The 14,313-nt window shown below is 60.7% G+C and overlaps 1 protein-coding gene across 2 annotated transcripts in view; it reads left to right on the forward strand.

Moving 5' to 3' along the window:
- Positions 1-14,313, forward strand: part of CHD5 (chromodomain helicase DNA binding protein 5) — a 66,115-nt gene that overhangs the window by 9,576 nt on the left and 42,226 nt on the right. For both annotated transcript variants that reach the window (XM_033432790.2, XM_004272325.4), the window contains exons 2-6: positions 686-813; positions 8,223-8,402; positions 10,782-10,900; positions 11,471-11,709; positions 13,719-13,843. In XM_033432790.2, the coding sequence (XP_033288681.2) occupies positions 686-813; positions 8,223-8,402; positions 10,782-10,900; positions 11,471-11,709; positions 13,719-13,843 (791 nt within the window). The remainder of the gene's footprint in view (positions 1-685; positions 814-8,222; positions 8,403-10,781; positions 10,901-11,470; positions 11,710-13,718; positions 13,844-14,313) is intronic.

The following is a 14,313-nucleotide window of genomic DNA, read 5'->3' on the forward strand; positions in this document are numbered from 1 at the left end:
TTTTATTTATTTATTTTTGGCTGCGTTGGGTCTTCGTTGCTGCGGCACGGGCTTTTCTCTAGTTGTGGCAAGCGGCGGGGGGGGCTACTCTTCATTGTGGTGCACGGGCTTCTCATTGCGGTGGCTTTTGTTGTGGAGCACGGGCTCTAGGCACACAGGCTCAGTAGTTGTGGCCCGCGGGCTCTAGAGCGCAGGCTCAGTAGTTGTGGCGCACGGGCTTAGTTGCTCCGTGGCGTGTGGGATCTTCCCGGACCAGGGCTCGAACCCGTGTCCTCTGTATTGGCAGGTGGATTCTTAACCACTGCGCCACCAGGGAAGCCCTGGTCGTTTGTTTTTGCTTCAGTTTCCCAAGCACTGTCATAGCAGGGTAGGTGGTTATTGTTCCATTTTACAGGTTGAGAGGAGGAGAGGCCCAGAGAGGTGGGGTGATGTGACACAGCCCAAGGGGCTGGGGTTCCACTCGGCGGGTCTGGGGGTGGCTTTGAGGGGTTGGGGCAGGGGAACTGGATGGAGAAGTCGGGGAGGGGTGGGGATGGGCTGGGGAGGGCAGGGTGGCCGTGATCCGGCACAGTTGGGTGGCAGAGGAACTGACTGTCCCAGCGGACCCTGCCTCTCACTCTGTGTCCCTGGGGGTCTTCCTGAAGGAAGCAGCAGAGTAACCCCCTCCCCCTTCTGATTCTTCCAGAAGAAGAAGATGGTGGCCTTGAAGGCTTCGATGACTTTTTCCCTGAGGAGCCCGTGAGCCTTCCCAAGAAGAAGAAGTCCAAGAAGCTCAAGGACAACAGGTCCAAAGGGACGAGGAAGAAGAAAGAGGTGAGTGGGGCTGGGCCACGCGGGCGTCCTGACTGCTCCTCCTGGGCCTGTGGAGAAAGACGTGGGCTCCCGGGACCATCTGGCAGAGGGGTGCCTCCCGAGAGCTGAGCCTGAGTGAGAAACACCAAAACCAGTGTCTGGTGTGGGCAGCGTCCCCATGGACACCTGCCCCGAGATGTATCTCAAGTGTCCTGTCCTTTTTTTTTTTTTTTTTTTTTTGGCCGCACAGCACGGCTTGCGGGATCTTAGTTTCCTGACCAGGGATTGAACCCGGGCCACGGCAGTGAGAGTACGGAGTCCTAAGCACTGGACCGCCAGGGAATTCCCAAGGGTACTTTTTTATTTTTGGCTGCGTTGGGTCTTCATAGCTGCGTGCGAGCTTTCTCTAGTTGTGGCGAGTGGGGGCTACTCTTTGTTGAGGTGCGCGGGCTTCTCATTGGGTGGCTTCTCGTTGTGGAGCACGGGCTCTAGGCACGCGGGCTTTAGTAGGTGCGGCACGCGGGCTCAGTAGTTGTGGCTCGCGGGCTCTAGAGCGCAGGCTCAGTAGTTGTGGCACACGGGCTTTGGTGCTCTGCGGCATGTGGGATTTTCCCGGACCAGGGCTCGAACCCGTGTCCCCTGCACTGGCAGGCGGATTCTTAACCACTGCGCCAGCAGGGAAGTCCCTACTGTGTTCTTAAACAGGGTGTGCTGGGGTGTTTATTCTTTTCTCCTTGGTGTCTGTCCTGGGCCATGACAACATGGGGTCCCCGGCGCTCCCTCCCCTTCACTGGAGGCCCCTATTCCCGCTTGCACCTGTGTCCACTGCCTCTGTGCTCTTGGTGGTGCCTTCCGCTACCCCCTCCATATCTGCCTTCTGCCAGCTGTCTGTCCCTCTGGTTTGCTGCTTCCAACCTGTTCTGAGTTGGAATCCTGGTGAGCAAGATACAAATGGGAGAAGAGTAAGGAGACCCTGGTGAGGGATGGGTCTCCTATGAGTAACTCGTGTGAGCATTTCTAGAATGCCCCGCGTGGACTCACTTCATCCTCAACAACAACCTTGGGAGTCGGGGGCAGGGATGGTCATCACCACCCGACAGAGGGGGAAACCAGGGCTGCCTCTTAGCTTAAAGCCCTCGGCGCTTGGAGGGGACGGTCATAGGGTCATAGGGCAACGTGGGGACTCCCGTCTCTCACCTTGTGAGAGCTGCCACCTCTCCTCTCCTCGGCGTCACTCGATCCTTCCGGTGGCTTTATGGGGAGGGGCTGGTGTGCACCTTGCTTTACAGATGAGGCTCAGAGATGAACTTGCCAGGGGTCACAGCAACACAGCTGAGATCTGGCCCTGGGGATGTCCGGCTGCCCCCTGCCCCCCAGCCTGGTCCTCCCCTGGCCCGCCTGCTCCGAGGGGAAGCGCTGTCGATCCTCTGGCCTTCTCGCCTCCCCTGCCCAGAGGAGACCCACCTGGCCCAGCCTCAGAGGGGAGGCGGTCGGGGGGTGTTATCGCCCTCGGTGGCCCCGGGACAGAGTAGCAGTGTGTGTGTGGGGTGCCCTGTGGAGATGTTCTGACGTGGCCTTAAAGGCCACCGTGGGCCTCTGGCTCGTCCCCTGCAAGGCTTTGTGCAGAGGGGCCCGTGGTATGACTTAACTCTGGAGGGTCCCTAAACAGGCTGCAGGGGCAGGAGGGAGGAGACTCCTGAGGACAAAGGGCCTGTGATGGTGGGCAGGCGATGGGTGGTGGAGTTTCTTCCCCACATCTCCCCAGGCCACTGCCCACACCTGTCTGAGCCTTGCCTCTGTGTCTGTAGTAAGGGGAGCATCACCTATCCACACCCCCCTGCTTGTTTGGGGGCAAATCAGATATGGGCCACCAGGGCGTCTTCACGTGAGAGGTGCCACAGGGAAGGCCAGTGGCCCTCGGGGGCATCCAGGGTGTCAGCCTGCAAGCGTCTGGAGGGCAGGGCCTGCCCTGGGCGGTGCCCCGGGTCCCCATAGTGGTTGGCCCCTGGCTGGCCTGCCTGGAGCTCAGGGACTGCGGCAGGGAGGTGTCAGCCGCACCTCCTCCAGCTGGAACCACGCAGGTACGTCCTGCCTGTGTTCTCTGGTGAGCTTGGGGTCAGCATTTCTTACCAGGTCCGCCCCCTGTTTGGCTCTCCTGGCTCCCGGGAAGGACCTCCTTAGGACAGCTGCCCTGTCCAGGCTCCTGGCCAAAGCTGCCCCGGAGCCTCTCCCTGCCCGCTTGCGGCCACACCCGGCTGTCCCTCTCCTCTGGCGCGCATAGACGACCCTTTCTCCCCCCAGAGGGACCCTGAGCCTCCTCCGAGCCCAGCACTGCCCCTGTCCGATGCCACCCTCCATCTCTGTTGCCCCTCAGCTTTGTTCTCACTGCCTGGGCTCCTGGCATCCTTCCAGGATTGACAGGTCTATACCCTCCCGGGACACCCCACCCCTAACCCCGCGGCTGGTACGTGGGCTGCACGTGGGCAGGTTGTGAGCTGCCGCTTCCTGTCCCCATTATCCAGGAGGGGCAGTGGAGGCAGGAGAGGGGAAGGGGGGGTGGCCCATGCCTGGAGGCTCCCCCCACACCCCCGAGGGAGGTGCTGTGGACCGGGTCCCCCTGCTGTGGGGAGGGGGCTCCGAATTCCCTGCTGCAGCTCCCCCCAGCCCCTCCTGCACCCTGGCCCGCAGGTCTGTCTTTGTTGGGGGCAGAGGTTAGATGGCTTAGGGCCGGCGGGGCCCTGGGATGCAGGGGCCGACTTCCCGGTTGAAGCTCTGAAATCTTGGCTCTGTTGTGGCCGCTGCTGTCAGCCCTCAGACCTGATGCTCTGTGGATGCGGGGTGGAGGTAGATTCTGGGGTCCCGGGGTGTCCCGCGCAAGCACCTTCTCCCCAGCGATTTCTCTCCCTCTCCCGAAGCTTCTTTCTTGGGAACTGGGAGGGAGGCTCTCGTCTCTCACTGCTGTGGCCTGAGCATGGCCTCTGTGCTGTATCCATCTCTTCCTGGGTCTCCCTTGCCCTCCTTCTCCCTCCTCTGCATGTCTTCTCCGCCCACCTCCCCCCCCCCACCCGTCCCTTCCTCTCTCCTCCTCTCCTCCATTCCACTCTCCCTCCCCTCACTTCCTCTCCCTCTCTCCTTCCTCTCTCTACTGAGATGCAGTTCCTGGATCTCAAAGGAGATGGAGGCCAGGGTAGACTGGAGGGCCCCGCAGATGACCGGGCGCTGCCAGCCAGGCCCCCAAGGTGGCCCTCAGGCCACTGCTGCGCCCTCCCCAGCGTTGCTGAGAGTCTGGCTTGGCAGCTCTCAGATGTCAACAGTCTGAGCCAGAGAGCAGGGTCCTGGCCGCCATGTGCACACTGCCCGCCCGCCCGCCTGCAGAGCCCAGTCTTCGGGATGTGCGGAGGGGAATGTCACCCCTTTTCTCCTTTTCATCTCCAACCAGGTGGCCCCAACACAAGGCGCTGGGTGGAGGGAGCAGAGGGCCCCCGGTGGTGGAACCCATGTAGGCAGGTTTTTTGGGGGTGGGGTGGAGGGACAGGCAGCAAGTCGTGAATTCTGATTTACATAAAATAACCGGGGCTTCGGCCGGAACCTGAGCATATGTAGATGAAGCTCCTTGTCAGACCCGGCGCAGGAGGGAGAAAGGATTTCAACCTGTGCTGCAGCGGTTACCATAGCAACCAATTATTCAGTGCTAAATTATAACTGTTTATAACACTCGTGAATGGGAAGGCTCATATTTCATTCTTTCTTTTTCCCTCTCAGTCTCGAAGGACCCCAAATTGAGAATGACCAACTCTCTGAGTCCTTCCTTTTGAGTTTAAATGTCTGCTTTTTAGAGAGATGTGGTGTGTGCTGAGTGCTGGGCGTAGAGGGAAGGGAGAGAGGGATGCGAGGCCTGGATCGAAAGACATCTGCAGAGCTGGGGGAGGAAGGGTGGGCATAGACTGCCCGCTCGGGGTCCCCAGGGCCTTCACGGGTGGCACGCTGTGCCTTCAGTGGGCCCGGGGCTCAGGGCAGAGACCCCTCCTCCCTACCCCCAGTTCCTCGCATACCCAGCCCGGGTGTAGGATTGAAGGCAGCTTTGCAGATGGATTCTGTTGGGACTCCAAGTTCCCTTAGATTCTTCTGCCATCCAGGGCGTCCCCTATAGTCCTGCCCGGGGCTGCTGCAGCCCAGAGGACACAGCATCAGGGTCACAGCCCCAACTGGTCCTGATGTTCAGAGCCCACAGTGTGGCTCAGGGCTCAGGTTGGCTCGGGGCTTTATTAGGGCATTTTTGCTCTGTGCCTGTGTCTCCTCCCTGAATGTGGCTTGGCCCGCACTCTCCCCTGTAAGTTTCGAGATACCGAATGGTGAGCCTACTCCTGGTTCCTGGTCATTCCTCCCCTTCTTGCCACTGGCCGACCTGCATCCCTCCAGGTCCTGCTGTTGGGTCACTCCTCTTCGAGTTGTTTTCAGAACCACTCGCTGCCCTTCCGCTTGCCCCTTTCTCTGCAAGGGAAGATTTTGGAATAACAGAACACAGAAAAAAGGAGGCCCTGGTCTAGATGTGTCCAAACAGCTGGATACAGAGAGGCGCTGTGGGTACAGACTGATTGTACCATCGGGAAAACCATCTCCAAAGACCTGTCCTGCACCCCGCCCTCCACCAGCCTCCCGGGTGGGCAGGGGGGCTTGGACGAGATCGGGATGCAGGTGGGGGAGAAGGCAGGGCAGAGAGGGGATCAGGGAATGGGCGGGGAGCCGGGGAATTGAGGAATCTGCCTTCTCCTTGGCCAGGCTTTCCCCGGTGCAGGTAGACAGGGCAGGGAGGGGTCTGCGCCTTCCCTGAAACGAGGGGCTGCCGTCATTGTCGTCCCGCGCTGGGCCGCAGGGGCGCTGACTGTCCTGCTGGGCTGCAGGGGCGCTGACTGTCCTGCTGGGCCGCAGGGGCGCTGACTGTCCTGCTGTAGCTCCGGCTCATTCCTCGAGAAGAAACGATGCCCTCCTGTCCCCCCACTTAGCCCCGGAGTGGCTGCTGGACTAACACACTCCTGGCAGTGCACAGCTTGGGGCCTTCTGCCAGACGTGCTCCACCTGCCCGCACCCCCCCCCACCACCACCACTGTGCACACGCACCGACAGGGCGTCTGCTGGAGGCGCCTTCCCCGCCCTCCCTGGAGACCTCCAGCTCCCTCTGGGCCCTGCGTTCAGAGCTGTGCTGGCCACTCCCCACCTCTCCTGCACTTGGGATGCGGCGTGCAGGCTCCCCAGCAGACACTCAGGGCACCTCCCCCTCAGGTGCGGTCACACAGCCCCTTCTGGGCGTCCTGCTGCCCGTCTGCACTGTAGTTGCTGCCCAGCTGCAGGCACTGTCCGTGCACTTGGCTTTAGTCCAGCCCCGATTTGCAGACACGAGGTGGGATGAGGCTCGTGTCCTCCGGTTTGTGGTCCTGGCTGCGTCTTCAGCTTCCGAGCAGAGTCGGGGGCATCATGGGTACTTGGGACTCTCCTACTTCAAAATGCTTAAGGCCTTCTCTCTCACGTGATCTCCTTTGTTCCTCTTACCGCCCTGTATAGCACCCCCATTTCACACACAAGGAGGCTGAGGTCAGGATGCTGCAGTGACTTTTTGCCCAATTCCGGACTAGCAAGGGTCAGAGCTCCGAGACAGTCTGTGTCCTGCAGCCTCCCCAGGGAGCCCCCGGACCCACCGTGGGTCCTCCTGTCTCTTCCCTGCTCTGGTTCGCGGGGTCCCCGGGGCAGCTGAGGGCCAGCCCCACGGCCCTCCCTCGGCGGGCCCCACAGCCTCTGTCCGCGGTGCTGAAGCCTGTGGCACTTCCCTCCTCCCATCCTTACCTGTGCGGGGGTGTGGCTGGGATAGAGCCTGTCTCTCAGGTCTATCGAAGGGTGCTCTTTCCAAGCTGGCCAAACGCTACATCCTTGGGGGAAATGGACATCCCTGTCTGACCCCTGCCTCCCCAGAGGACCGAGGCAGGGCTGGGAGCTGTGGCCATGAGCCCTGGGAACGGGATCGCGTGCAAGGCTGTCCTGCCCTGGGCAGGCTCCGGCAGCAGCCAGGAGCGGCGCACTGCCCCTGGAGCCCACCCGGTGTGGCCGACCGAGTCAGTATTCCGGGAAGGCCCAGAGGCTCTGCTGCCTGCCAGCCACCAGCCAGCACACTGACTCAGCGGCTTAACGGGCATAAAAGGTTTGGGAGCCGAGCAGCAGGAGAGTCAGGAAGTGCAGGGACCCCACGGGTGGGTCCTTTCCCAGCTGTGTCTCAGGAAGAGTCTGCCTCCTGGGAAAGACGCTCAACTCCACGGTGCGGCTGGAAAGGGCAGAGCGGGCGGGGGGCCTCCCAAGACAGACCCACTGCCCTTGCTGCCCTCCTTCTCTGCATCTGCTCCCTCCCCTGCCCCCTTCCTTCCTCTCCCTCCTCCCCGCCTTTCTTCTCGCTCTCCACCTCCTCTTTTGCCTCCCTCCCTCTTTGCTCCTTCCGGAGCTCACATCCTTCATTTTTCCAGTTCTTTCTTCATCTCTTCCGTGCCTCTCTTTGCCGCCTCTAAACCGCCGGCATGAAGATGCCAAGTGTCATCTTCATTGGCGCATCCGTGCCTGGCCTCTCCTGCAGACCCAGGCCGGGAGGGGCCTAATCAGCCTGCTTGCCTCTTGAAAAGCCCCGAATACACAGCTTTCTCAGCTTTCTCGCAGGGGCAGTGCCTTTCTGATGGGGATGCTCTGTCTGTAAACACCCTTATCTCCATATAAATGGGCCATTTTCTGCTTGTATGGATGGAAACTGAATTGAGGAAACCAAGCTTAAGAGCTGCCTCAATTACTTTGTCGCATATTGAGATGAGCAGCCAGGGTTCCGGCGGTGGGGAAGGTGGGCTCGTGCCCTAGCAGCGTCCGGAGAGCGCACAGGCAGATGAAACTAGGACGTGCTCTCTGTGTTAATCACAGGTTTCACTTGACACACACGACTCCATAGGATGCAAAGATGAACAGAGAGGAGAGGATCTGGGAGCCGGGGCGGAAGTTGGGGGCTCTTCTCCAGCGTGGACCGCATTTTGGTTTTTGGCTCTGGGCATGATATCCTCTCTACGAGCGCCTGGGTCCGAGTGCCGTCGCTGACACGTGATACAGTCCCAAAGCCCATAGAAACCTGAAACAGGGCCGTCTAAGCGGGCTGCACTGAGCTTGCCTGGTGGGGGCGTGTGTCTTCACCCGAGGCCTCGACTCACCTGCACAGCACCATTTGTCACCAACCAGTCATTGGGGACGAGACCCTTACCCCGTGCTGGCTCAGGGCAGCCCCTCTGTCTGGGATTTAGTGGTCTGGTGGGTGAGACTCTGCCAGGAGGCCGCTCTCAGGGCAGTGCTGCTGCCTGGGACTCTGCATTTTCTTTGGGCCCCTGTTGTTCTCACCGTCCACCTTTCTCTTCCAGGGGAGCAATGATGAGCTGTCGGAAAATGAAGAGGATCTGGAAGAGAAGTCGGACAGTGAGGGCAGCGACTACTCCCCAAATAAAAAGAAGAAGAAAAAACTCAAGGACAAGAAGGAGAAAAAAGCCAAGCGAAAAAAGAAAGATGATGATGAGGACGACAACGATGACGGATGCCTCAAGGTAACCCTGACGCCTGGCTGGGGGACCCTGCTTGGACGAGCTGAGCCTCCTGCTGTCAGCTCCCTGCCCTGCAGGAGCCCCTGTGGGCAAAGGACCAGAGCATCCTTTCCCACGAAGGGCCGTTGGGGCAGATGGGTGTGTGTGTGTGAGTGCACACGCAGGAAGGTTGGACACAACTTTGTGAGAAATACCGTAGCCACAGGTCTCGGAGACACATTAGAAATAACAGTGGATGGCACTCAGGAGTTTGGGGAAGAAGTCGTGCGGCCTCTTGCTGATGTATTGTCCGCTGTTTGCCCAGCTTGAGCGGTCAGCCGTTTCTGAGGAGAGCGATGGTCTGAACTCAAGTTTGGTGTCAGGAACCTCTTGGTCGGAGCAGTTTGGGAGACTAAAACAAATGGAGCTTTCGCTAAGAAGAAGTGGCTGGACAGCTCCGCTTATGGTGGAAGGGGGCCTTAGCACGTGTTCCGAAATTCATCCCACGTGGGCACCCAGGAGAGTGTCCCAGGGAACGAGAGTCATGGAAGCTATAGCGATGGGCCTGCAGCTCTCCCCTGGGGAGAAGCCTCTTCCCGGTGAAAGTGGGGCATGATGTGGCCCCTGGAATGTCAAGGCCGCTCCTTGCGGGGGGTGCTCCGCGGGGGTGGGGGGAGGGGCCGAGGGTAGGGCGGCAGATGGGCTCTGGGTCCTGGGTCTCTGGGTCGGGCAGGGGCAGATGGCAGATGACAGCACCTCATCCGGGAACCTCCTGCTGCCTTCGATCTTTGATGAGGCTCAGTTTGGGCTGGCCGTGGATTTGAAGATAAGTGCTCCGTAAATGTTAGCATGTGAGTTAGTGCTGGCGGTGTCCCGACACCCGGAGGGAGCTCGTTAGTTGGCAGGTGTGTTATGAGTCACCTGTGACTGATGACAGCTGAGAAGCTGACAGATTTGGAAGATGAACTTACAGGAGTGATTCAGGGTCGTCCTGTAATAATGTCATCGCTCACTTGCTGCTCTACTTTGTGGTGGGAAGCTCCAGGACTGGCTGTGTGTCAGGAGCAGGTTGGCCAAGGGAGGGGGCCCCACGTGGGAGCACCTCTGAACTGCCACAGAGAACAGGAGGTCAGGAAGCGGGTCCCTTGGGGCCGAGGGAGGCCGTGTGTTCTGCCTGGGTGGCCTTCCCTTGCTGGAGCAGACGGCCCAACTCTGAGGGGCTTAGGCAGTAAAAGGGGTCTGTTGGATCAGCAGCCGTAAGAGTTGAGAGGCAAGGGGGCTTCCAGCTAGGGGGACCCAGTGGTGTCATCCAGGGCCCTGTTTCTTTGCCTTTGGAGGGTCAGCTTTGGGTTCAGGCCAGGCACCCTCGTGGCTGGGAATGTGTGTAGCAGCAGTGCAGGGCTTCGTGGACACCCCCTGCCCCATCCAGCAGGAGGGAAAGCTGGCTTGTGTCCTAGCTGTCCGCACAGGAGACCCAGGGGTGCCCCTGCCTGGACCGGTTGAGTCACATGCCCCCTGGATCAGTGACTGTGGCCTGGGATGGCGTGTGCTGATTGGTGGAATGGATCTGTGGGTGGGGCTGGCACAGCTCAGGGCTGCCTGGAGCAAATGGGAAATCGGGGTGAGGGCCCTGTTCCAAGCACCTGTGCTAACTCCGTCCCTCCTGTGACGTAGGTGCTGTTATCCCCATTTTACAGATGGGGAAACTGAGGCATAGAGAGATGAAGTAGCTTGTCCACCTCTCACTGCTAGTATGTGGAAGAGCCAGGATTGGAGCCTGCCTCTGTCCAGCAGGTTCCAATCTCATAGCCAGCACCACCGCCCACCCCTCCCTTCCTAGCCATCCGGGGTCTGCTTTGTGACCTGACGCCTGGGCTGGCTGGCTGTCTTTGTGCCCTTGGGAACTCGCGCACCTCCCTGGGCTTCGGTGCCCCATCTGGAGAGTGAAGCAGGAGCCGAGGGACCCTCTCTGGGCTCTGCCCTGAGCTGGGCCACTGCCCTGACCAGGGCACACCTTCCTGGTCCCCGAACCCGCAGTGACCTGCCCTTTCATGAGGTCCAAGTGTGACTGTACTAGGTGATCTCCTGGGGTGGACAGAGTGAGTCCTGATATTATTCCTGCCCTGGACATGCACATGGCTTCCCCCCAAACCCCCGCATTAGCCCCCCAGGCGTGTGGCCCGCACCCCATCATGAGCTGGCTTCTGGGCCGTTCCCACTGATCAAGGGGCTGGCGGCCTGAGATGCTGTAGGATGTTTTCAGTGGTGGGTGAGAACTGCTCTCGTTAAGTTGCTGACATAATCCCCCTGCTTTTCCGAGGCGCCCTGGGTGGGGCCCTGGTGGGGGGTTCAGGGTAAAAGGACCCCCACCTCTCATTCCACCTCCGGCCTGTGTGTCCGTAGGAGCCCAAGTCCTCGGGGCAGCTCATGGCCGAGTGGGGCCTGGATGACGTGGACTACCCGTTCTCGGAGGCCGACTATCACACGCTGACCAACTACAAAGCCTTCAGCCAGTTCCTCAGGTGGGCCTCGGGGCCACCATGGCTGGGCATCCACGGAGACTGCCCTCGAGGCCTGCCTCCCCCGGGGGCACCAAGTGGGGTGGCCAGAGGGGCAGGGCCCTGGGCTCCTGGGGTGGGCTTCCAGGCTGACATTGACCCTGGGCAGAGCTGGCAGGAGGGGCAGGCAGGACCCTTCCATCTCAACAGGTGGTCCTGCTTTCCCTCGCTGGTCCTACCCCCAGGGATGGCAACCCCAGTCATTCCCAGGGGTCTTGAGCCCCCGTGGCCACACTCAGCTCTAAAAGAAATGGGACTAGACCCCTGCCTCTGGCCCCTCGGGTCTTACAGGGTCTGAAAACCCAATTAGAAGATCACCGGCCACATAAACAGGGAATCGGGAGCCTTGGGGCTGGACTGCTGTCTCTGTCTTGGTCCTCTTCCCTGCCCTCCTTTCTGCCCAGTTTTCCCAGTTTGCTGTATATGCCAGGTGTGGGACTTGGGAGAAGAAGGGTGGGCCCTGCGGGGGGTCACATGGGGGTCTCATCCCTTCCACGGGGCTGTCCTCACCTTCCTGCCTCTCCCCCCACGCAGGCCACTCATCGCCAAGAAGAACCCGAAGATCCCCATGTCCAAAATGATGACCGTCCTGGGCGCCAAGTGGCGAGAGTTCAGTGCCAACAACCCCTTTAAGGGCAGCTCGGCGGCGGCAGCCGCAGCAGCGGTGGCCGCGGCCGTGGAGACGGTCACCATCGCGCCTCCGCTGGCCATCAGCCCCCAGCAGGCACCCCAGCCTGTGCCCGTCCGCAAGGCCAAGACCAAGGAGGGCAAGGGTAAGGCTGCACCCAGTCCTGCTGGCAGAGGGCCCCCAGGCCCTACAGTCTGGGACAAACGGGCCCGTCTCTATCAAGGACCCAGTGCCTTGGTTGACCTTGGACCCACCCACCCTTCCTCAGCTGTGTTGTGGCATCTGCCCTGCCTCTCTCTTGGGGCTGCTGGCGAAGTGGAGGAGGCGGTGGGCTCAGAGCTTTGGGAGTTTTCCCAGGTGTGGAGGAGGGGACAGAGGTGTGGCCCGTGCTACTGGGAGTTAGGGGGCTCTTGGGTTGGAGCCTGCACCATTCCCAGGGGGAAGGGGTCCCAAGGTGACCCGTGGATCGCTCTCCTCTGAGCACCCGGCCCTTGGGGTAACGGATGTACATGGGCGTGGGCGTGGACAGGGCCGCCTTCCCAGGGAGGCCAGGAAGGAGGTCCAGATACAAAATCAGACTCTGTGGTGGTGTCTGGGTGGGGAGAATAGGGACAGCAGAGGCTCTCTGCGACTTGAAGTTCTAGGGGAGGGACCTTTCTTCCCCGGATGGAGGATTTATGGCCCCACTGGGAGTAGGGACATTGATCTCCCCGGGGCTCTGAGTGGTGGTGTTGCCTGCAGCTCACCTTCCTGGGTGCCCTGACCTGGGTTTTTTTGGCTGCGTTGGGTCTTTGTTGCTGCACGTGGGCTTTCTCTCGTTGCGGCGAGCGGGGTCTACTCTTCATTGTGGTGTGTGGGCTTCTCATTGCAGTGGCTTCTCTTGTTGCGGAGCACGGGCTCTAGGTGCATGGGCTTCAGTAGTTGTGGCACGCGGGCTCGGTAGTTGTGGCTTGTGGGCTCTAGAGCACAGGCTCAGGAGTTGTGGCGCACAGGCTTAGTGTCTCCGCGGCATGTGGGATCTTCCCGGACCAGGGATCGAACCCGTGTCACCCGCATTGGCAGGCGGATTCGTAACCACTGCGCCACCAAGGAAGTCCCCTGACCTGGGTTTTGATGGGGGGCAGAGCGGACGCTGGGGACCCCTTGTTTCTGCCCCAAGGAGCTTTGGTTTCTGGGATGATGCCTCCCTGTAGCAGGTCCCACAGGGGGCCCCAGTGGGTGAGTGACGCGGGCTTTAGAGACTGCTTCCGCTCCCCTCCCTTGCTGTCTGCACAGCCAGGCTTCTTTCTCATTTCCTGTCGGGCTCCAGCTGCTGAGCTATCGATTCCCTGAGCTGCCTATTCAGAGCCTGAAAAATTGAAATAGATTTTCCGTGGCGCCACTGAGGTTACAGCTGGGCTCGCAGACCCAGCTCTCTGTGTGTGATGTGGGCGGAGGAGGGCCTGGGGCGAGGCCATCTGCCTTTAGGCCCCCACTTGCCCTGCTCGGCCTGGTGGGAGAGGCTGCTGGGGGCGGTCATTACTCCCCAGGTGACTAATTGTCCTGTGACCAGTTCCATAAAAACAACCTCACCCCTGCTGGCCACCTGGGAGCCAGCATTTCCTGGGGATGATGGGCAGAGGCGAGGGCGGTCTTGAGTGGTGCTGGTGTGTGGGGTATGGCAGACAGCCCGGAGGCTGGCAGCTGGGGAAAGGGCTTCTTGCCCTAGCACATCCCTCCAGGGCCTAGGTATGGTCCGCAGGTGGGTCGGTGTGCCCTTAGTGGCCCGGAGGCTGGCAGCTGGGGAAAGGGCTTCTTGCCCTAGCACATCCCTCCAGGGCCTAGGATGGTCCGCAGGTGGGTCGGTGTGCCCTTAGTGGCCCTGGGGGCTGGTGGCTCCACTGGGGACAGCTCCTTTCTGGGGAGAGGGATGGGACAGGGCTGTTCCTAAGATGGCAGCACAGCGGCCAGAGCGGGGACTGGGCCAGGGTTCTTCTCTGGCTTCCCCTCTGCTGTGCAAGGACGTCACCTTTCCGAGCCTCAGTCTTCTCATCCGAGAAGGGGCAGCGGCAGAAACCACCCTTTCCTTAAAGCGGGTTCTCAAGGCCAAGTGAGAGCATGGCGGTGAGTGAGTGAGCCGTGGTGGGCGCTGGCTATTCCACCGGTGCTTTTCAGGGCCTGGAGTGAGGAAGAAGATCAAAGGCTCCAAGGATGTGAAGAAAAAGGGCAAAGGGAGAAAGGTGGCCGGGCTCAAGTTCCGCTTCGGAGGGGTTGGCAGCAAGAGGAAGAAAGGCTCCTCGGTGAGTGCGAGTGTGAGTGTGAGTGTGTGTGTGTGTGTGTGAGTGCGAGTGTGAGTGTGTGTGCGTGCGTGTGCGTGCGTGTGTGTGTGTGTAACATGCAAAGGTTGGGTGACGTGGAAAGCAGGGCTATCAGTTCATTCTCCTGAACCAGGCAGGGGGCAGGTCTTGTACACACCATCCCCCCGCCCCTGCCCCAGACCCTCCCATTCTACATTCAGGCCTGCTGAGCCTGTTTCCCCACCTGACTGGTGAGGGGCTCAGCCTGGATCCTTCCAAGGCCCCCTGTAGCTTGGACTCTGGGTGGGTAGCTCTCCTGCCCACCTTGCTGAGCTGGGGGCTCAGTCCTGGCTCCTTCTGCCCCAACTGCCTCTCCATCTGGGCAGCAGGCGGGAGAGTCCTGGGGGGCGCCTGGATGCCCAGGTCTGCTGGGAGGGCAGGCCCCAGGAAGGTGGCATGTAGGCAGGGTAGGG

Source organism: Orcinus orca, chromosome 1, assembly GCF_937001465.1.
Source record: "Orcinus orca chromosome 1, mOrcOrc1.1, whole genome shotgun sequence".
NCBI lineage: Eukaryota > Metazoa > Chordata > Mammalia > Artiodactyla > Delphinidae > Orcinus > Orcinus orca.